General features: G+C 46.2%; 1 protein-coding gene and 1 long non-coding RNA gene across 4 annotated transcripts in view; both read left to right on the top strand.

Annotated features, from left to right (window-relative positions):
* LOC115085758 (lymphocyte antigen 6E-like) overlaps positions 1–6,010 on the top strand; it is a 31,292-nt gene extending 25,282 nt beyond the window's left edge. For all 3 annotated transcript variants that reach the window (XR_003854958.1, XR_003854957.1, XM_029592135.1), the window contains exon 3: positions 5,623–6,010. Coding sequence is in view for 1 of the 3 variants with exons in the window: in XM_029592135.1 (XP_029447995.1) it covers positions 5,623–5,867 (245 nt within the window). In the remaining 2 variants the exon portion in view is untranslated. The remainder of the gene's footprint in view (positions 1–5,622) is intronic.
* Positions 6,011–12,017: 6,007 nt separating this feature from the next.
* On the top strand, positions 12,018–21,975 carry LOC115086294. Its single transcript, XR_003855213.1, has 3 exons — positions 12,018–12,722; positions 21,244–21,375; positions 21,466–21,975. It is a non-coding gene; the product is annotated as an uncharacterized LOC115086294 (long non-coding RNA).
* Positions 21,976–23,630: the final 1,655 nt, after the last annotated feature.

Raw genomic sequence — 23,630 nt, 5'->3', positions numbered from 1 at the left:
GGTGTTGATTTACTGTGTGTTGACAATGCCAATGTACTGTGCACCAACAGCACTGATGCAACATGTGTTGATAGTGCCGATGCACTATGTGCGAGGGTCAATAGTGCCGAGACTTGGTGCTTTTGTGGAACTAGCCGCATTAGTGGCTCCACAGACTGGCTCCTCTTTTTCTTCAGTGCATTCTGGTTTTGCTTACTCAGCTCCAAGGATTTGACCTGTTCTATCAAAGATGGAGATATTTATGAGGAGCTCCAGATAGGAAGGCAGATAAGCTTGTACTTCGGGAAGAGGACTTTGGCTTCTCAGAGACTTATAGAATTCCTTCATTTTCCAGGCCCTCAACTTCTGGGAATGAGGAACATCCAGCCTTAATTGTAACAGTTGGCCTGGTCATTGCTAATGGACAGTTTTCCATCACAAATACAGATTTTAAAACCATTCATGGTGGCTTTCTTCTTGAAGACATCCTGAAGAAAAAATCTTTTTTTTTTTTTTAAAGGTAGCAATAAAAAGTGTTATTTGGGAGTTGCTGATGCAGCTAGGCAAATTTTAAGAAGAAAGTTATCAATAATTTCACTGAAAAATAGAGACAGAAGTACACGTCTATGCTGATTCTCAGATGAAAAGACACTCGGGGCTCACGAGGCAATGCCCACATGGGAGCTCCCGTACATGCTCAGTAAAGCAAATGCTCTATGAGCTAGAGAAAAGGATCCGTTCAATGCCACTGGATGATGTCACCCACATGTCATGGTTCATTCAGCCCTACTTTTGATGGAGAATATAACAAAGCACAATACATTTCAGTGTATAATCAACCTTCTTTTTGCACATTACAATTTATAGTAATACTTGACTTTCTTGATATTGCTATTTATCAAAATTAATATGAAAATGAACTATTTACTCTTCATGATCTCATGATCTTCATAAATAGACATGTCCTAAACCTCTCATAAGAGAAACTAGTCTTGGACGTGCGAATATCAAGTATCTTCCACTAAGGCTCTTGGGAGAACATTGCAAACACAGAGTTGTTTTCCATTGGCAAATGAATGACTCAGAGCTATAAATTTATTCAACATCACACGATACCGCATAGTACATCCCATTAGTTTTTCCAAGTGGTCAGAGTTAATAGTTAGATTGGTTTATGGAGGTTTGGACATTTCTGGAGTACGGGTCCATGAGCAAGGATTAGCCAGACAGAACCAAGGATCGCCAATTCTTACTCTGGGAATGAGCAACAGGGAAGGAATCTCCCCATTAGGATCTGCTGAGTATTTCCAAGTGATCTGAACTGGCCACTGTCGGAGATAGGATGGTCTGATCCAACACGGCACCTCTTACGTTCTTATGTTGTGCCCTTACGCTGCAGCTATAGATTTATCTGCAGGTGTGATATCTCGATTGAGATCGAATGTCGGTATATAAAATAAATAAATAAATAAATAAATAGCATGGCTTATCCTGCCCACTGCCATAATATGTTTGAGATTGGTGCCTTTAGCCTGTGAATAGCATGCTGTAAACATGCTATTTCTATAGAACTGATTATCATACGCACGGGATGGACAGATTCCAGAGCTAAAAATGTTGATATCTTTGCTTGTTAAAAGAAAAGTTCAGTTACACTACCTGATTTGTGGATAGGCCGTTTCTATTTTTTGTAACAAACATATTTCTTTTTCAGGTAGTGTAAGGTATTCTCAACCATTAGTTACTCTTTGTGATAAACCAGAACCAGGTGAATTAAAATACTGCACTTACACGGACGTCAGTTCTAACAAAATTCCTGAGCCACATGCCGGACCAAAATATGTTGGTATATAATTAGCTGGAAGCACTTTTTTCAGGCTGCTAAAAATAGATTGAATCTGGTTGTACCTTTCATGTGACTTTTATTTGTATCTGAGTTTTACAGAATTTAGAAACGGTGTTTAGACTGAAGTGGAACTTGTCCCGCACAATCATCTTTCTTCTGCGGCTCCCTGATAATTATTGTTAATTCTCTTACATTTCTGTGCCTAAAAATATCCCCCAGACCTTTGGTGTTTATTCTGTGCTTCGAGCACCTGCGTTTGCTCTCCTTTTATGCATTATTTTGACTTTAAGCTGCTTGTTATTCAATAAATTGCCCTGCTTACTGAGATTCATCATTAGGCCCCACTGAATACGTGTCACGGAGTGGGGAATCAGCTGGATGGGGGATTCCCCCAACACGAGCAGGGCCAGACGCTAGGGCAAAGACAGACAGGGTCTTCTTCCTGACCAGCCACCTCCCCTTTGGGTTGAGCCCAAGTGGCCGGTAGAGCTTTCCAAGAATAGTAAATAGCAGGCAGGTTTCTGGGCAGGCAGAGTTCAGACGAAGTCAGGGTCCTCGCAGGTCAGGTCAGGCAGCGAACAGGCGAGGTCAAGGCCAGAGACAGTCTGAGTCAGCAAGGCGATCAGTCCTAGGAATGCTGACAGGGAAGACAAGGCATAGGGGAAACAGGCAGGGCAGGAGACTGTCACAGGGGGGCAAGGACCAGAACAGGAGACAAGGAATGGGGCTGGAAACAAGGACTGGAACTGGAGGTAAAGCAGATGAGGGAGACAAGGGCTGGAACCAAAGGCTCACAGCGAGCAGGGGCCACAGGAAGGATCGGGCAGGACAAGACTAGCACTGGACAGGGCCACGAGAAAAGGACAAGGAAGGGACAGACACAAGCTAACAGGAAACTAACACAAAACAAGGTACATATAAAGCAAGACAAGGAGGCCTAAGCAGGCCACAAAGCAGGACAGAGTGAGGCTAGTATGCCCAAAGGCCTCAAGGCTTGGCAGGAAGGCCAAGGAGGTCGCAAAGCAAGGCAGAAGGCTACAAAGGCCACAAGCAAGGCAGAAGATCATAGTGGGTCACAGTACAAGGCAGAAGGCCAAGGAGACCATAGGGCAAGGTAGAAGGTCACGGGGGCCATGCAGAAGAAAAGTAAAGCCAGGTGGGCTAATGCAAAAGGCTGAGGTGACTCGATGAAGAGGCACAGAATTGCGAGAAAGGCAGGGCTAAATAGGGCTGGCCCTGCTGCGTCATGGGAGCATCAAGGAGATGGCTAGTACAGGACAGAGGGTGGCTCCGTGAGGCCCTCTGCTGGTGTGGAGGCTGCCTAGCAGCAAGGATCGTGACAAATAGGCTCTTTATGACATGGGAAAAAGGTTCTTACTGAGCAGGCCCTTGAGTCCTTTCTTTCTATGGGTCGCTGGACCCTCCAGTCCATTACTAGATGTCTCGAGGTCCCAGTTAGATATTTCAACCCTACGAGCCTTCTGTCCTCCTCGGCCTCCTCCCAACCTGGAGAGCTGGGATTGGTTGCCTTTGCCTCTATAACCCAGCCATTTTGTTAGTCAGGGTGGTGGTTAGTTTTGGTTAGACACAGAGTAAGAAGGTTTCTCATCCCTGCCTCCTCATCAAGCTTTTGCTTTTTTGAAGAGGGCCTTCCCCGTGCTCTCCTTGCCAGAGGGTCCCTCTGGTTTTCACTTGCAGTAAAGTAGACTTTTTTCTCCAGAACCCCTCTGGGTACCTCTCATTCCAGGACGGAAGGCCAGCGATCCCATGCACTCCCCGAATCTGGCACGCACCTGTGACAGGCTTGGCAGCGCGAGATGTTGGATGGCCAGAAGATATCTGCTTTTGAGAAAGGGGACCGCGTTTAGACCTTGCTCCCTGGGAGAAGGCCATCCTGGCTGACCGGGCACAAAGGAGAGGAGCTGAAGGAGATCAGTGAGCCCGTTCACCTCTTGAACGTGACCAAGCAGCCGTGACAGTAAAACCCCAGTCAAGGAAGATTGTTTTTTTGATGAAGGAAGTATTTTTCTCTTTTTGTTGTGAAGAGGTTTTTAAGCACGCCTTCTCACTGGGAGCCAGGCTGGGAGAGCAGGGTCTCCATCCTGAGGCTTTTCTGCACGAGGGTGGGGGGGGGGTCACCATTCTAAACCAACGAAGGAGAGAAAGTAAGACCTGGAGACTCCCGTCCGGATCTCCACCCACATGGGACTGGGTGTGTGGGAATGAGCCGAAGACTCAGGTAGGACTGTTTTTCCTGTGCCCGAGGGGACCTCTCTAATAGGTCACTGGGGAGAGGTTTTGTGCACTTAAATATCACCATGGGAAGCTGTGCCCAGACGCTTGAAGTGAAGGACACCTAAGCAGAGGAGAAACACACATGTACCCAGTACAGCTGTAAGTTCATACGTATGCATAAAATGGACTTTAACTTGACTTTTAACAAATCAGTAAGCTTATGATTTAACACCCAGCGCCTGGTCCTGCCTGGTTTGCCCCAGCATCTCTCCCCTTTGGGGTGCTGCAGCTATCAACACACACACAGGGAACAGCACTCCACTGCCCGGGCCGTAAGCGAGAGCCTCCCCCTCCCATACAGAGAATCCACCTCTGGGACAGGGCGTACAAGCCATGGGCGGAGCGCTAGCCGGAGCAGCCCCTGAAAATAAACAAACACCCCACTAAGGGTTACTTTTCAAAAAGACTGTTTTTCATTCTGCACCTACAGGAAAATAATCTTTATTGAACTGGGCCCCTTCTGTCTTATAGATGACCATCGGTGCAACATACATCAAAGACAAGATACAGTTTGCACACTGTGTACTGTTCCATGAGATGTGGGGCTTAGCAATCTGTGGTCCATCATCTTTAATAGCGATAGCTTGAGGTGAACGCCTTTTGAGGGAATGGTTTCTAGTTAGATGAAATACACCAGTAGTTTCTCTCTCTCTCTGCACCCCTCCTCGTGCACGCCGCTCGTCGGATAAGTCACTCCTATCCGCGCCCTTCTTCTATACCGCCAGTTCCCAGCTCCGGGCTTTCCATCCGGCTGCGCCGTCTGCTTGGAATAGTCATCCATCTCTCGCTGTCTTTAACTCCCATCTAGAGACCCACCTTTTTAAATCCTCGGCCTGATTGTCTGCTTTTAGCCTCATTAACTACCTTTCTTTTTCTTTTTAACCATTGTCTTGCTTTATGAAGTGCCCCAGGTCTCGTGCCCTGTATATTTGTCTTATTAGACTGTAAGCTCTATTGAGCAGGAACCGTCTTTTTTTGTGTTTTGTTTGTACAGCGCTGCTTAGCTCGTGTAGCGCTATATAGAAATGTTAAATACTAGCAGTGTAAGCGGGAGAAGCGGGATTTGACCCTTGACTTCCCTTCTTCTCTACCTATCAGATCACGCCTCATCCCTGATGTCTGTAGGGTTATACACAGACCTTTTACATATCACGAGTGCTTTTGATTTTCAGTTAGGCCAGACGGGATTGAAATTTCCATGCAAATAATAATAATAATAAAAACCCTGAAAGTTACAGCTGTGCAGACAAATCCCTTTCAGCAGTCATTCCAGCTATGCTGTAGGTATATCCTCTATGTATCTGAATCTTCTTTGTAATATAAAGTCTTGCTTGGTTTTAAGTTGATCTTGGGAGTAAAAAAAAGAAAGGCAGTGACTATACACATAGGCATTGGTACCCGAATATCTGTCCCCCATCCTCTAAAAAGAAAATTACTTACAAAATGACAGGTTGTAGGTTCTTCTATTAATTAATTTTTTTTTTCCCACCCCTTGCTTTTAGTGAATATTGTGATGGTGAACCTGATGAACAAGCACTGCGCTCCCTCCTGTGAGACGGTCAATGGGAACTTTCTGATTGTAAACGTGTCAGGAACCTGCTGCAGCTCAGACCTATGCAACAACGGGAGCATCGGCAGTGCCTTAGACTTCAGCATGTTCAACGGGGCAAGCGGCGGGAGAATCGGCTTCTGGCCGCTGGTGAGCGCAGCAGGCCTCATCTGCACCCTGCTCCTTGCTGGCCTCTGAGGACCTCCGGGGAAAAGAAAGGCTGGGAGGCCGCGAATGCAAGCTCTGTCACGCTAAACCCGAAACCTTTCCTGAGACGATTTCAGGAGGGTAGTTGGCGATACATCTACCTGCTGCCTAATAAAAAAAGACAATATGGCTTTCTTGTTGTGTCTTCCTTAAATTTTCCATTATTAATTTCAATAAAAGATCAGGTTGTTGTTTTTTTTTCAGTTCATATAAAGCTGGGCTGACAGGGTTCCAGACCAAAATAGCTGGGCTGACAGGGTTCCAGACCAATGCAGCATTCTGTTCTGCTTCACTTTGTTCTATTTGGTTCCAAGTTAGTCTGGGTTTTTTGCAGGTTGGGATTCTTTCTTTTCCACCGAATAATCTTAGAGTTCACCAAAGATGGAGGGCACATGAGCTTTGGAGCCTGTAACAGTCCCTCCCACAGACGACAGTCAGTTCTTGTTATTTTCCATTTATACTCCGCTCTTCTCTCAGAAGTTTACAAAGCAATTGAAAAAACAAAAATCACCCACAATCCAGTTTTCTTTCCATTACCAACATGGCTACTAGAACTGTGTTCTAAGCTATCTGGAATTACATATTAACCAAACATATTAGTCAGAAGCATAGCATTTATTGTTGTTGCGTTCGTTGGTCTCGGACGGCTTCAAGCTCTGTGCCTCACCTTTCTTCCTTCTCTCTCCTCAAGCCTTGGAAAGATGGCTACCACTGTGTCTGCATGCCGCTCTCCCCGGCGTCCCCAGATCGGCAACGGCGACAGCGTTCGCCATGTTTCTCCTAAGGGTCTCCAAGGGTGCGCGCTGGCACGCCACTCACGTCTTTATCCACGTCATGGCGGGAACCTCGGGGGCGTCCCCTCCGAGTGATGTCAGCACAACCTGGTATTTAGCCTGCCCTTCATTTGCTAACAATAAGAGTTAGCAAGGATTGTCACTCGCGGCACGCCCCCGGCACGCCCCTCCATGCAAGCCCCGGGACTTACGCGCGTCCCGGGGCTTGCGCTCGGTGCGCGCAGGGGGGATTTGGGGTAGGTTTTCGGGGGGTACGTGCGTACTATACGCGCGTACCCCTTTGAAAATCTACCCCTAAGTCAACGTGATTAATAGCCGTTAATGGACTTCTCCTCCAAGGACTTATCCAAACCTTTTTTGAACCCAGCTACACTAACTGCACTAACCACCTCCTCTGGCAACAAATTCCAGAGCTTAATTGTGCGTTGAGTGAAGTTAACGCCAGCCTTTGGCAGGCATTAATTTCTGAAAGTAAAATGTGCGGCTTGGCTGCACATTTTACTTTCTGTATCACGCGGGAATAACTAATAGGGCCATCAACTTGCATTTGCATGTTGCGGGCGCTATTAGTTTCAGGGGGGTTGGACACGCGTTTTCGACGCACTATTACCCCTTAGAGGAAAAGGGAAATTAGTTTTGGACAACAACTAGTAAGGACATGAATTTTTTGGTCTGGGAAAACAAATAAGCATAGGGGTAACTTGCTGATGCAGCTGTTACTACCCTTAGCCAATAAGCCTAATACTTGTGATGTAACTACAACATTGCTTTCTGCTTCAATGGCAAGAGATAACGGGGAATTGGACTCTGACAGCAAGCAACAAGGGCTCTTACTTTAACGGTTTTGGAAACTAAGTATGAGGGTAACTTGAAGGCACGGAAGTTGCCATCCCCTGATGATACCTTTATGGCGCGGCTGGTGCTACCATAAGCTTGCTGGGCAGACTGGATGGAGCATTTGGTCCTTTTCTGCCATCATTTCTATGTTACGCTTGACTCCAGAACCTCTGAGGACACAACCAGGAAATCTCAGTTGCCTTTTGATCCCAGAATTTGTGTCTGGGATCTTCCACCGCCCGTCCTCTTAAGTGCCCATACATTTCAAATCTAGCGTTTCCAGCTAATCTTCCAAACTCTTCCGCAGGACCACATTTCAAATGTCTGCATTTTCTGGAGAATCCCTTTGCCTCAAGTCCCCATTACGCTTTCCTATCCCACGACTGAGAAAATAATATACATAGCACAGTGTAAAATAGGGTGCATCAATCCAGCAATAAGCTATGATTTGAAACTGATGCAATTTAACAAGATGCATTTGCAGAATGCTGTGCGCTATCGAGCATGGGATTTTACTTGTGTGATTTTACTTGTGTTGCTAATGCATGGTACTCCGGCCTGGAGCACAGATTTCTAATCTCTCTCAAAATATAGCATTAGATACCCAGCATCCCTAGTTGGATGCATTATTTTCTCCCAGCTTCCAGAAGAGGGCAAACACGTACCAGCATGTAACATTCACCATGGAGAAAGGTTTCTGTGCTTATAAGATATTGGTAAACAAACATGTTAATACAGCATCAAAATAATTTGTCAGGATCAGGTGCACGGGTGATGAATGTGTAATTTAATAAACGTTCTGCAAGGCGAGACCCTTTTTCTTATGGTTGCAAACTACAACAAGACACTTGCTTTTAGAAAAAGGGGATATTTGTGACAGTTCAAATGACAGAACTTTAATAGATGTTTATTTGTACATTTCTTTCTCTTTAGCTGCAAAAAAATAAGAGAGTTTCTTGGTGTCTTGGACACCATTTCCCGAACGTTACTGACACTTGTGCAGCAGTATATTGCGGAAACTTTCAAAATACTTAAAAAAAAAATTAGAACCAATCATAGAGACAGAAAAAAACGTTTAACCTAGGTATCAAAGGTCACGTGATTTAGTGCGAGAGAGAGGATGCATTTCCTTCTGCTCCGGGACCCCACTTCCAAAAACACCGATTAATGGAGTAACATCTCGCACGACTGTGAAAATCAGCAGTGAAGTCAGGTGTACAATATCGGGTTGGAGCGAGAAGAAGCGGCGGTGAGAGACTCGGAGGACACAAAGAGAGAGAGAGAGAGAAGCCGAAAGCTGGGCCAGGAAAAATGGCAGACGCAACAAGCTCACCCTCAACTCTGGATGCATCAGATCATGGTGTGATTGCCTTGGCGGATAAATTTGAAAAATGTACGCCAAATATGATGACCTTTCAGCCTTGTTGGCTGATTCTACTAAACACCTGCAGGAGGTCGAGGATAGGATATTGGATCTGGAAGACCTTGAGAATAAGCCCAGGCCTGGGAGCTTCCCTTACATAGGCCTTCCAGAATCAATTTCCGAGCATGACATAGCCCGTGTTTTGGAATCATGGCTTCCACAGGCTCTCACACTCAGACACCAGGAGGGGGCCACTTAGAACTGAGCGAGCACACCGCCTGGGGTGCAGGAAAACGGCCAGAAACAACTCGCGTTCAATGACCGCTAAGCTCCTGAATTCCGCCCATGAAACTGAGATTCTACAAGTTTATCGAAAGAAGGCTCACAGACTCTAATTTTCCCAGATTATTCTGCTGAGGTCTCTGTTAAATGCAAGGCTTTCTTACCGGCGTGTGCAAAATTGGTGGACTTAAATCTGAGATTTTACTTGCAATAGCCGGCAAAGTTAAAAGTTTTTCAGCATAATCAGTCTACCACACACCAGCCTCTGAAGCATCAGGTTAGACCTGAAGGCTGCAATGCAAAGGGATTTGTGGACTGATTCACTGGCAGATAATACTCACTTTCCTTTCACTGCTATAGTTTTCAGAGTTGATTAAGTACATTAGTGCTATCACTGCATATCCAAATGGGAATTTTTCATTGCATGGCACCATTTGAAAGAACATTGGCTCCTGCGGGGGGAGGTCAGTTCATGTTCCCTCAACATCTTACAGATCCTGGCACGCGCTATGAATTGTTTATTCTCCATGGAGATATTCTGGACATGGGAGTGCTGTTTCTGTTATCTTGAGAGGGGTGTGAAGGAACATAACTGTCAGGCCGACGCAATACCCTGCGCTGGCCGCAGCGCACGGCTCAAGGTGCGATTGGACGTGCGTTTTGGATCCATTTAATGTTTGGGTACTTGCCAGGTGCTTGTGACTTGGATTAGCCACTCTGGAAACAGGATGCTGGGCTTGATGGACCTTGGTCTGACCCAGTAGGGCATGTTCTTATGTTATTTTGTTCTTATTGTATCATTTGATCCTCGCTCAGTGATGGTTAGGAACTCACCATTGCTGAATTTATGTATATTAATATAGTGAAAATGCAATAAAAAGATTGAAACATAAACTTAGATATCTCATGTTCTTGCCTATTTTGCAATACGGGTAGCTCAAGGTCTGCCACCAGATCCATAAGGCAAGGCAATTTCTCCTCGCTCTCTTTTCATCACTCCTACACTGTTTATACTACAGCCCCATTTATCCGGAAAGCGCACGTTCGAGGCCACTCCAGGTAATGGACGTTTTCTTCTAAAAAGAACTGCAGATAATGGGAGTTTTTCCTGGACATCGGGAATGTTGCCAGATAACCATAATGTACAGCCAACCAATTTTCGGATAACAGAGGTTTCTCTGGATAATGGAGCTTGGCCTGAGGAGTAACATTTTTTAACCCCGTTAATGCAGAGCTGGGTTACCAGGCAGTCTGAAGTCCTCGGACTGATCCGGTTTTCAGGATATCCTTAAGGAGAGAGAGATTTTCCTACATTTGAGGCAGTTGTGTGTGCATATCCTTCTCGTGCGCAGTTCTTAGCGATGTCCTCCTGTAAACCTGATTGGTTTACGGCACTCAAGGACCAGAGATTCCCCGTCCCTGGTGCAACCCCTGCGTGGGACGGATACTTCAGCTTCCCCCCTTGGGCACGTAGGGAAGGAGATGGACCCTTTCTGCACACGGCTCTCTCCGTCTCCCCACGCACGGCAATCACAATCTGAGCTCCAGGGCTCCCAGTGGGGGAGAACAATGGCGCCAGGGCCCTTTTGCAAAAATCCCAGTACCTGCTCCTCGCCATCCTTGTAAACAGCACTGATAATTATCACAGCCTTTTCACCCAAAAAACACACTTGAGAAGCAGGGTGGTTTCCAGCTTTTTACTGAGAGTTGAATAGATGACTGAAGAATATTTACATCTCTCAGTTCAGCGCTTAAATGAAGTCAGTAAATAACAGAACAGTGGAAAGATGAATAAACTTGTGACCTCACTCTCTTGGCAAAGGCCCTTAAGACCTTAGAAGCAACTCTTATCGTCACTTGATCTCTTTCTCTTCCCAGTCACTCAGATTTACTCAGATTGAGTAAATTTCAGTTCCCAGTGTTGATGCCTAGCTCCTCCCCACCGTGGAGTGGTTAGAATAAAATCCCAACATTATACAAAGTATAGAAAAATGTTAAATAAATAAAATAAATAAAATTATCAGAATGCAAGTCCCTTTCCTGAAGTCTTGTTTTATGAACTCCTTTCTAAAGCAGCAGATGGGCAGTTCCCCTCTCCAGGAAAACACCAGCCTAAGTCTCCAGCAACAAGGTTTCCACCATACGTTCAGATCTGTCCTTCTTCCCCTGTGAAAGTCAAAGATTTAGTCCTCCAACCTTCAGGCTCCTTCCAGTAGAAGGGATTCTGAGTCCCTGGCATCAAGGGCACATCAGCTCCAGCTGGGAACAAAAATACAGGAAAAAAAAACACAAACTAGAGTCAGGAAGGGTGGGAAAAAAACTTCCAGGCCTCAAACTGAGCAAATAATCCCTTCACAGGGTACTTTAAAGTTGAAGCTGCTCTGCCTCGGGTCACCAGACAGATCCATCCCCTGAAGGAGTCACAGACGTCTGCCGGAATCCTCCCTAACGCTTTGTCTAACCTTGCACAGGGGGACGCCCCAGTCCTCGGTGAAGAGGCACCAAGGCTCTCGCGGGAAAAAGCTTCCAGAGAAATTGGATTTACGAGAATAAAATAACACCGGACTTTAGGAACAAACTGGAAACCCAAACTCCGCTCCTTTCTATAAACAGGGAAAATAAAAGGACAGGAGACCAGAGAGCTCCTGGTCCCCTTGAGAGGTGAACTAAAAATCCACGAGGATCGATGGTGCTAGAGGATGATAAACAGCTCAGACACACCATCTGCAGATGGGAGAGTAAAACCCAAACCGCTCCTCACTATTTTCTGCACAGGACCTCCTGGTTAGGGAAACCAGCAGCTTCTCACACTGGGTTAATGGATCTCCAGAGGGCTTTGCTGGAGTTGCTTATCCCATGCTCCTATTTATCGCACTTCAGTTCTATACGGTCTCACCAATCTTCTGGAGTTCTTTGAGGGCGTCTCCAAGCATATTGGTAGGAGGGATTCAGTTTAAATATCAAACGCCTTAGATTTTCCAAAAGCTCACATTGAGGTCCCTCACCAGCAGCTCTCGGTGAAATCTACTCAAGTTGGATCGGAGGAAATGCGCTTTGGTAGGCTGAAGGCTGGGGGTCAGAGCAGTAGCACGTGTCATGCTGGGGGCTGAGGGAGAATGAAGCCAATCATCGGTCAGCCTGCAGAAACAGAGCACCAGAGCCATCGATTCGCTAGGGCATTTCTCCCTTCCTGTGTCCACGTGAAGAAGGCCCCGAGAGGATCAGGCTCGGGCCGGAAGCTTAAAAGCAAAAGAATGGAGGGAAACCTATAGAGCTGCAGCTGTAAGAGGGCAAGCCTGGATGGGAGGACCCCCCCCCCCCCCCGTGCCCTTTTAAGAGAGGTTTCTGCGCGTTCTGGCGCAGACAAGGGGAAGAGAGAAAAAAAAGAAGCAAGGAAGTAACACGTGTAGCCCCTCCCCCCCCCCCCAGGTACAGTTTTAAACTGGGGTCACACTTGACACCCATGGTTTATTCCCAACTCGGTGCTGTAAAACCCTGGCATAGATCCAGGCAGGCGGATAGGGAGGTGAGGATTTCTTTCACGGGCACCGAGGGGACGCTCGACACAAGGTATTGGCATTCCGAAAATACAAGTTTTTACCAAACTCTTCAGATCAGACAAGGGCCCTTAGTAGTGCAGTCTTTCTCCAGTGAATATCCCAAAAGCAGGCCCGGAGGTTTCACAAGGGGGGGCTTGCTCATCCTCGCTGACATAGGCGTCGCAATGGGGTGGGGTGGGCCACTTTTTTTTTTTTTTTTTTTCTCAGACCCGAAGCAGTAAGAAGGCCCAAGCTGCTGATGTGCCGTGCGGCTCTCGGTCTGTGCCGACGACCCTTCCTCTGGGCTCATCCCGCGACGAACGAGATCAGCCGAGCGGAAGGCAGGGCTGCCAGTGGGCTTCGCACGCGCTCGCTGGCTGCACGGACTGAGAGAAGCGGCGGGGGGCGGGGGGGGGCGTCCAGGACTAGAGGCAGCAGGACGGGGAAAGCAAAACTGAAGGGGCTGGGGAGAAGGAGTTGGGGAGCGGGAGGGAAAAGGAGGAACTGAAAGAGCTGGGAGAAGAAACTGGTGGAAGGGAGGCGGGGAGAATCCTATTGGGGGGGGGGGGGAGGACTGTTGGGGCTGAGTAGGGAGGGAAGGGAAGGGAGGAGAAAAACCTGTGGGGGATTGATATGGTTGGGGAAGAGAGGAGAGACGCTGATGGGATCGAGGGAGGGGGGGGGGAGGCTTGGGTGAGTGGGGACACCAACATATGGTGGGGAGAGGGACTGGATCAAGGCTTTTGGCTCCCCATCTATCTGGATTATGCTGGGATGACCAAGTTCCTGTCATTCTTCTTGTAGAAGGTGAGTACAGTGTTAGGGCCCAATGTGTCCAGACAACAGAAGTAGGAAAAAGCATCTTATTTCAATTTAGTGATTGGAATATGTTAGCTTTGGGAGTGGAAATATTCCCCTTTTTAATGCTCTATTTCTCCAGTGTTGCACTGCATTCAGAGTCTGACTTCTTGGGGATTCCTATTTTTGTCTGGGCATTTCTATTCCTAATTAGAACATAAGAACATAAGAACATGCCATACTGGATCAGACCAAGGGTCCATCAAGCCCAGTATCCTGTTTCAATCCAGGCTACAAGTACTTGGCAAGTACCCAAACATTAAATAAATCACAAGCTACTATTGCTTATTAATTAATAGCAGTTTATGGATTTTCCATCTAGGAATTTATCCAAACCTTGTTTTAAACCCAGTTACACTAACAGCTGTAACCACATCCTCTGGCAATGAATTCCAGAGTTTAACTATGCGCTGAGTGAAAAAGAATTTTCTTTGATTTGTTTTAAATGAGCTACTTGCTAACTTCATGGAGTACCCCCTACTCCTTCTATTATCTGAGACAGTAAATAACTGATTTACATTAATCTGTTCAAGTCTTTTCATGATTTTGTAGACTTCTATCATATCCCCCCTCAGTCGGACTCGTCTCTTCTCCAAACTGAACAGCCCTAACTTCTTTAGCCTTTCCTCATAGGGCAGCCGTTCCATGCCCCTTATCATTTTGGTCGCCCTTCTCTGAACTTTCTCCAGTGCAGCTATATCCTTTTTGAAATGTGGCGACCAGAATTGTACACAGTATTCAAGGTGCGGTCTCACCATGGAGCGATACAGAGGCATTATGACATCCTCTGTTTTATTTGCCATTCTCTTCCTAACAATTCTAATTCCCAACATTCTGTTTGCTTTTTTGATCGTCACAGCACACTGAGCTGATGATGTCAATGTATTATCCACTATGACGCCTAGATCTCTTTCCTGGGTGGTAATTCCTAAGACAGAAGCTAACATTGTGTAACGACAGCAAGGGTTACTTTTCTCTATATGCATCACCTTGCACTTGTCCACATTAAATTTCATCTGCCATTTGAAAGCCCAGTCTTCCAGGCTCACAAGGTCCTCCTATCACAATCCTCTTGAGATTTAACAACTCTGCATAATTTATGTCATCTGCAAAACTGATCACCTCACTTATCATACCCCTTTCCAGATCATTTATCTACCTTATAAATGGGCTCTGACCGACGGCCCGCAAATGCGCAGTAGAGAGCAACTCTACCGCGCATGCGCGAGAGCACGTCGATCAGAGCAGAGCGGCGCCGGGAGGAAATTAAGCCATGTGAGGGCTGCGGCGAGGCACGCGCACGAGAGAGAGAGAGAGACCCGCGGCTCTGACGGACGGAGAGAGAGCACGTCGGTCAGAGCGGAGCGGCATCCGGGAGGAAATGGAGCCATGTGAGGGCTTTGGCGAGGCACGCGCGCGCATGAGAGAGAGAGAGACCCGCGGCTCTGTCGGACGTGCATGCAAGATGAGTGCAAAGGGACAGAGGGTGGAGGGGGAAGAGCATAGTAAAAGAAATGGGAGGACCAGAAGAGGAGAAGTGGGAGAATAAGGAAGTGAAGGGTGTTGAGCAAGTGAGGGAAAGGGGAGTGTAATGAAGAATGAGGGGAGAGGGGGGCTGCAGGGGCAGACCAGCGGGTGATAGAATGGGAAGGGGCTGTAGGAAAGGACCTGTGGAAGAAAGGAGGGACATTGGGAGGATGAGAGATGAGGAGGAGCAGTGGGAAGGTGGGAGGGGGTTGGGGAGATGGGGTAGCAGGACAGTAAGAGGGGAGGGGAGCTGAAGGAGGGAGCATAGAGTGCAAGGGGGGTGCAAAGGGAGAGAGGGTGGAGGGGGAAGAGGATAGTAAGAGGAAAGAGGAGGGAGGGCCAGAGGAGGGAGGAGTGGGAGAATAAGGAAGAGAAGGGTGCTGAGCAAGTGAGGGAAAAGGGAGTGTAATGGAAGAATGAGGGGAGAGGGGGGCTGCAGGGGCAGACCAGCGGGTGATAGAATGGGAAGGGGCTGTAGGAGAGGACCTGTGGAAGAAAGGAGGGACATTGGGAGAATGAGAGATGAGGAGGAGCAGTGGGAAAGTGAGAGGGGGAGGGGTTGGGTTGGGGAGATGGGACAGCAGAAGAGGAGCTGGAGGAGGGAGCATTGAGTGCAAGGGGAGGGCAAAGGGAGAGAAGGTGGAGGGGGAAAGAGTACACATCCGGACACCTCCACACACAACACTTAGCTGGCATTTGGAACAAACATCTCGCCCGTTTAACGGGCTTAACGGCTTGTAAATATATAAAAAGCACCGGTCCAAGTACAGATCCCTGAGGTACTCCACTGTTTACCTTTTTCCACTGAGAAAATTGACCATTTAATCCTACTCTCTGTTTCCTGTCTTTTAACCAGTTTGCAATCCACAAAAAGATCGTCTCCTATTCCATTACGTTCTAGTTTTCTTAGAAGCCTCTCATGAGGGACTTTGTCGAATACCTTCTGAAAATCCAAATATACCTCAACTACTGGTTCACCTTTGTCCACGTGTTTATTCACTCGTTCAAAAAATGTAGGAGATTTGTGGTTCTTTATTCTGTATTTGCTGAGGGTCTGTCTGTATTCTGTCTTTGACTGAGGTGAAGGATTCTGCTAGCGTGTAAGTGCTGTGGAGGGAGATGCAGCGGTCCAGCTTGTTTTGTTTTCCAAACAGGAGATAGTGGTGTTCTAGGGCCCAGTGTAATATTTGCTGTGCTGCTCATGGGAGAACGTGTTCATTGTGAAGCAATACGAGAAAGCTCACGTGGTTTCTTATCAGCCTTCATAATTAACTTTCTAAAAAAGAATAGCATTTTGCCTCTAAAACTCTATTCTGATATAATTTTAAGGCCTGATGAAAATTATGTTGGTTTTCAGCTGACTGAGATGTACACCACTTTCGCTCCATAAGGTGGAGCTGGGCCTTTGCCAACTTAAGATCATGAGAATACCATGGAGAAAAATTAGATCTTCTTTGACTAAAAATCTTAACAGGTGCTGTCCCATCCATCACACCTTGTAACGAATCATACCAAAAGGTGACAGAAACGTCAACATTATTTACTGGAAGTGTAGCAATCTGGGGGAGCCAACGAGCTCTTAAACATTAAACAAGGCCACGTTTGGTCTTTATGTTCAAAGCGCTAGCACTAGAAAAGGTTGTTGAATTAAAGTGGAATTACATTGCTATCTTCAAAACAGTTGCTCCATGAAACCTCATCAATCTGTATATTAGGAAGAAAAGATAAACATACATCACTCACAAAAATCAAATCTAACGTGTGCCCACGTTGATGTGTGGGGCCCTTGACCACGTGGGACTCATCCAGAGCTACCATTACTTCCAGAAAATCAGAACAATGAGTAGGCAGAGGTAGTTTATCAACATGCAAATTAAAATCCCCCAACACAACAACCTTATTAAGCTCAACTTTCAACTCCAGCAATGTTTCAATTACAGGAGAATAATTCTGAGCCAGTATCCCTGGGGGACAATAAAACAGACAAAGACCAAAAGATTTATTTACATCCCGATATCTCAAGATTAGTGGATGAGAAGGACAAATTCTTCTTGGCCAAAATTAATACACCTCCAACCTATCTAGATGTGGGCCCCCCCCCCCCCCCCCCGGTCCAGACTATGACTTACCCCATTGCTTGGGGTGGGGAGTACCACATAAAAAGTTATATTCTCTAATATGTTTTATCTTTGTATTCATAGCCTGAGTGGGGGATGAGACAGGGTCCTGATCACCCCCGATACCACAATTATTTGCCCTTCCCTAACAACCTCTCACTTGTGGCCCCACAGACCAGATAAAATCATCCCACCAGAATAAAATAGCAATGAACCCTTTTACTAGTATTGTGTAAGTAGACAGTAAATTAATCTGGAACACACAGCTTTCAGAAATTGTCTTTAGCCCCTGAGTACTCAAAAAGGAGGAAACAGATCTACCCCGATGTCACCAGTTTTCTAGAGGGTGCACCATGTCCCAAATACAAAATTGTGTGAGGAAAAAAAACCAAGTAAATGAAGAAGTCCCTCTTAATGGTGGAACTGGCTGGATGACAAATGAAATAGATGAGCCCTGCAGTGTGTGGAAGGTCTCTCTCTCCTGGGGAGGTTCCCCAAACGCTTTACTTGGTACTAAACAGAAAGTGGGCCTGGTATCAGTCTCTTACAGAAAGACCACGGTCCATCAGTTTTTCTTTCCCAGTACCTGCCAGCAAGGGTTTATGTTTGATTTTGGCTGAAAGGCTGAAGCAGTTAAGAAAATATACTGAATTTGTGACAAAGGGCAAGGAAATAAAGCTCACTCCCTCCTCTGCTAAGATACTCTCTTTGCAAAGTTTAGAATACTTAACTCAGTCTCTTAGGAGGGTGATCCAGCTATGTGCTCCTGGGCCTGGAAATCTCTAGAAAGGGAGTTTCTTAGAATCCCAGCTCTTGGCTCCTCTGTCCCTTGTTGGGATTTCATATGAACAGCTATAAAGCAAGGATAGCTTTATAGCTATCTCTCTATTTCCTCAGAGCGCAGACTTTTGTCTCTCCCCCTTGATAATTAGTTCTTCAGGAGAAGAACTGATTGCAGGGCTGCCAGATGCACTCCTCTCTTCCTGACGCCTGGTTGTAACTCCTGGCTGTCCCTGCCCCCCACACACAGACAGAACCAGCCAAATTGTGCCTTTTCTACCTTAAATGGTCTCCCAGCATTCCTTTAGCTTCTTATTTTGCTGGCTATGTAGAGCTGTTTTGGGGGCAGGCTAAACAGTACAGCCCTATTACCAACTTACTAACACTATGGGGTAGATCTTAAAAAAGTACGCGCGCGCGAACAAAAGTACGCCAGATTTTATAAGATACGCGCATAGCTGCACGTATCTTATAAAATCCGGGGTCGGTGCGCGCAAGGCTGCGCAAATTGGGCAGCCTGCGCGCGCCGAGCCGCGCAGACTGCCTCCGTTCCCTCCGAGGCTGCTCCGAAATCGAAGCAGCCTCGGAGGGAACTTTCCTTCCGCATCCCCCCACCTTCCTCTATCTAACCCACCCCCCAGCCCTACCTAAATCCCCCCTACCTTTGTTGTGCAAGTTACGCCTGCTCGAAGCAGGCATAACTTGTGCGCGCCGCCTCGGCATCCCCCGGCACAGGCCGCAGTGCCGGGGGACTCGGGACTGCCCTCCCGGCCCGCCCCCGAACCATCGCCATGCCCCCACACCCGCCCCCTGACATGACCCCGGACTGCTGACACGCCCCCAGACATGCCCCCTCCCGCCCCTTTTACGAAGCTCCGGGACTTACACGCGTCCTGGGGCTTTTCTCATGCTGGCGGCCTATGCAAAATAGGCGCGCCGGCGCAGGGCTTTTAAAATCTAGCCCTATGAGTGCTAGATGATGGTTCTTGCAGAACATTTGTCATTCACAGGAGTGCACACAGGGGTTTTTGACATATTTTTATATTTTTTCACCTTGGCTGCAGCAGCCTTGTAGTGTGCAGGGTTGAAAACCCCTTTCTGACAAATCCAAAAAATACTTAACTCAGATCCAGAAGCAGCTTGGTCCACACTGTAAGGCTCCAATACATGGTAAGCTTGTGGGGGCAGGAACCTGGCTTGTAGTAATTTGCTACATAGATGTTCTAGATTTTGAAAAAAAAACATCATGCATAGTTGAGCACAGTTGATTCAAATCCCAGGGTCAGAATCTGACAACCAGGATTCAGTGATACATAAAGTATCTGGTTGCTTCGAAACAAGAAAATCATAATAAACAGTTGTTCTGTTTCTCAGAGATCATGCATTAATTACAGCAGTTGTCAACTTAGAAGGCTGAACACATGGTTTCTTAATAATGGGCACTGAAATTAAATCAGAAGAGGGTCTAATGTTTATCAAGAGACATCAGAATTCCTGTATTGCATTTCCCTAAGCTGACAAATTTGAGATTTGCCTGCCATGGAAATTAAGTCTTTTTTTGTGGCTGCTTCCAGATCTTGAGGCCGTTCTTTAGATCCTTGTCCAGCTAGGCTCAATAAGGATTACAGGCCCAATTTGGTAGACTCTCCCAAACACAATATTAATGCTTCACTTCAAAATGGAATCCTGCCCGAGAGATTAAAGGAGGTGATTGTGACCTGTGCCAAAAAATGTGTCTTTGGGTGAGTGGAGGCAGCTACATATGCTGGAGAATTTAAACTGATTTCCAATCAATTAAGCTAATGGAATGCGTGGCGTTGAGACAACTGCTGGAGGAGAGGAATTTTCTGGACCCATTATCCGTCAGGTTTCCATACCAGCTTCAGCACAGAGACCTCGCTATTGGCGGTGACGGATGCTTTTTGCAGGAGCTTGGATAACGGTGTCGACTCATTCGTTGCTCTTCTTGATTTAGCAGCTGCCTTCAGTACCATGGATCACGGGATCTTGACAAACTGTTTGAGGCATGATGAGGAATTGGTTTATTCAAATACTCTAGAGGTTGAAGGCGATCTTTCGGACCCATGGGAGCTTAAATACAATGCTCCTCACGATTTGGTGCTGCCGCCATCGCTATTTAATATTTATGTGCAAATTATCGGGCTTCTCTTATTAAGATCACTGGATTTCAGTGCCAAATGTAAGCTGATCGCATCCAGATTCATGATGAACTTAGTTCAAACTGACAAGGGACATGAGATTAAGCTCATGCCTTGACCGGGTTTGGAAATGGACTGACGTCAACAGAAACAAGTTAAATTTGATTAAAATGCAAATTGTGTGGATTAAGAGAGCCTTGATTAATTTTTCCCCTCTGTGATTAGCTTTAGACGAGAGCACTCCCCTGTCAAGTAAAAATACTAGGGGGGCAGAGGCAACAGAAACGAATATGGGACTGTATTTATTGTTAATATTATCCAAACCACATTGAGCTTTTAAAAGTAGAAATAAATATTTCTGCAGTTGTAAACACTTCATTTATGCAATTATCCAAAACTTTCAGCTGTGTCTGACCAGAAAGGACTTAGATAGACACAGCAATCCATGCCCTGGTGACTGCACTGTATCCTCTGTATATGGACTTACAAAACCTAAATGCACAGACTGCAATGTTTTGGATTGGTTTGCTTCTTATTTATCCAGTAGAGTTCAGTGTATATCTTTTTCCACTGCACAATCCCTGTGTCACCTCTGGTGTCCCCCAAGAGTCTGCATTGACCGCTATTCTTTCTAACATCTAGCTAGCTCCATTGTGTACCCTTTCAGCTACCCTTGGTGTCACATATAGGTTGTATGCGGTTGATATACAGTTTATGTTCCCTAAGGATGTGGTTACAGCAGTTAGTGTAACTGGGTTTACAAAAGGTTTGGATACGTTCCTGGAGAAGTCCATAAACTGCTATTAATTGGTAGGGAATAGTAACTTGAGATCTATTTAATGTTTGGGTACTTGCCAGGTGCTTGTGACTTGGATTGGCCGCTGCTGGAGACAGGATACCGGGCTTGATGGACCCAGTACGGCATACCTTATGTTCTTTTGTTCTAAGCAAGCACCTTGGCAAGCCATCCAAGACCGTTTGAAACTTTGCATGTCTTCCATCGGGGCTTGGCTGTTGCATTGTAGACTACTGCTTAATGTCTGTAAGACATAGATTATTTTGTTGTACCACCTGCCTATTCTGGATGAGCCTTCTGCCCTTTCTCCTGTAGGCTTCAATTCCAAAATCTCCCGAAGTGAGAAATCTTGGTATTGTATTTGATTGTGAAACGTCCATGAAGCCCCAGATTAAATCCATCATAAAATCATCATTGTTTAAAATGTGGATGTTGCAGAAATTTGTGGTAAGCCTCTTTTGTATGTGGAAGATTTCTGCTGAGTTTTGCAGGCTCTAGGTTTAACTAGCATTGATTTTTGTAATTTGCTTCTTTTAGGTCTGCCTGGGTATTCGTTAAAAGCTTTACAGAGTTTACAAAACTCTGCAACATGCTTATTAACCAGAACTTCACGATTTCTACATATTACACCAGTTCTGAATTCTCTTCATTGATTGCGTGTAGAATGACGTCTAAAATACAATATGACTATGTTAATACCCAAGTTAATGAAAAACAATGAGATTACCCCTTGGATTGGGGCCATCTTGTGGACTTGTGTGCCAGGTCATGCCTGGTGCTCTGCAGAGAGAAATGACCTAGAGGCACTGTATTATACATCAGGGAACATGCTTTTTTTGTGGCTGGCCCAGCATTTTAGAATAGGCTGCTGGAACAACTTCGCCTAATGGCTGATCCCACAATGTTTAATAAAGCTTTAAAAACTTTTTTATTCAAGAATAATTAGTTTTTATTGTCTGCGGTATCTTATCTTAGGTGAGAATGGTGTTTACTCTGTGAATTTTATGTAGCCATAATTCTTATGTTTTATGTTTTTAGGTCTGTGTTTTGTTGGTTTTTATGTCTTGTTTTTAACCTTTTTATATTTCATAGTTTTGTTTTATGCATTTGTTCAATGCTGCTATGATTATGTATATATGACTGTAATCTGCCATGATCATGTGGAATACAAATAACTGCAAGAAAATAAATAAAATAAAATATGATGCGTTCAGAATGCATTGAAACTGAGGGATCATATTACCCAGCCCTGGAAAGCTGTCAGTAAAATTATTCCTCTAGTTAAGCTACTAAATAATTCGGATTTGCAATATTTAAGAGACTGCCTGGATTTCTATGTGCTGGGGAGAGCACTTCGACCTTAGAAATTGCCATACTGGATCAGACCAAGGGTCCATCAAGCCCAGCATCCTGTTTCCAACAATGGCCAATCCAGGCTACAAGTACACGGCAAGTACCCCAAAAACTAAGTATATCCCATGCTACTGATGCTAGTAATAGCAGTGGCTATTTTCTAAGTCAACTTGATTAATAGCAGTTAATGGACTTCTCCTCCAAGAACTTGTTGTTGCGTAGGAGGTGGACCTTGGGCTGAGATGGGGTTGACGTTACCTATAGGGGAGGCCCTATGAGTCCCCACCGTTGGTAGGTGGAGCTGGATGCTGACGGAGCCCGGCTGGAACTTTGCCAAATCCAACCCTCGTTCCCTGCAGGTTGAGCCCATGGGTGCCGGGGCTGGCAGGAGTTAGGTGGGCCTCCATCTGAGGTCTTCTGGTAGATGAGGAGGAAGTCAACCAGGGGCCAGCAACGGTAGTAGTGGAAAGTCTGTACTGGACGAGGTGGAGTCCCGGAGACCCGGGGCGCCAAAAGGAACGAAAGTCAGACAGGGGGCACCCGGGTAAAAGTAGGCCGAAGCCTGAAAGGCCAAGTCCAGAATGGAGACTGTAGAAGCGTCGTAGAACAGGCTGAAATCAGGGCAGGCGGCAAGCAGGAGTAATGGCAATGCAAAGGTCAGGTCCGGCAGATGATCAGTAGCGTGGTCGGGCAAAGTAGAGAGTGGAGAGACCCGCTCTGCCACACACCAGTTACTCCCTTAGCCACATACACCTCTGCACAGTCAATCACCCCCATCACTCTCATAGCCACTTCACCCGCCTCCATACCACTGCCAGTGCTGCCCAGCTGCACCCCCCCCCCACCTCCTCAGCCTCCTGCCACCCTCCTAGCCACATCCTCCTCCCCCCCCGCTACACACAGCCTGCCACCCCCGCCACATACACCCACTCCCCAAACCAGCATTGTGGTGTTGCATTTTGCAATTTTAACAAATAAAACAGACATGTAAAAATAAATTGATTTACCTCTAACCAGCTAAATCCTTTCAAAAATGTTAATTTTCATCATAAAAATACCCATGTTTATTACCCCACCAAATACATCTTAAAAATAAGCACCTAAATTTGTTCGACAGTGTCCAGTTCTGCCCTTTAGTGGCATGGCATTAGTGGCCTCAAGAGCTCAGGTGGCCAGGAGTTGTGTCCGAGGTCCCCATTCCGACCCTGCCCCTATGTGCAAGGTCAGTGTGTTAATGCATTGAGAGGGGCTGTAAGTGTGAGGAGTACCAGAGGGACAGAGAGGTTCATGTCTGTCCTTTACCCTCCAGGGATCCGCAGTCTTTATCCCATGCTTTTTTTGAATTTGTT

This window comes from Rhinatrema bivittatum, chromosome 2 (genome assembly GCF_901001135.1).
Source record: "Rhinatrema bivittatum chromosome 2, aRhiBiv1.1, whole genome shotgun sequence".
Taxonomy (NCBI): Eukaryota; Metazoa; Chordata; class Amphibia; order Gymnophiona; family Rhinatrematidae; genus Rhinatrema; species Rhinatrema bivittatum.
The sequence above is the reverse complement of the archived record's forward strand: the minus strand, read 5'-3'. Positions and strand labels throughout refer to the sequence as shown.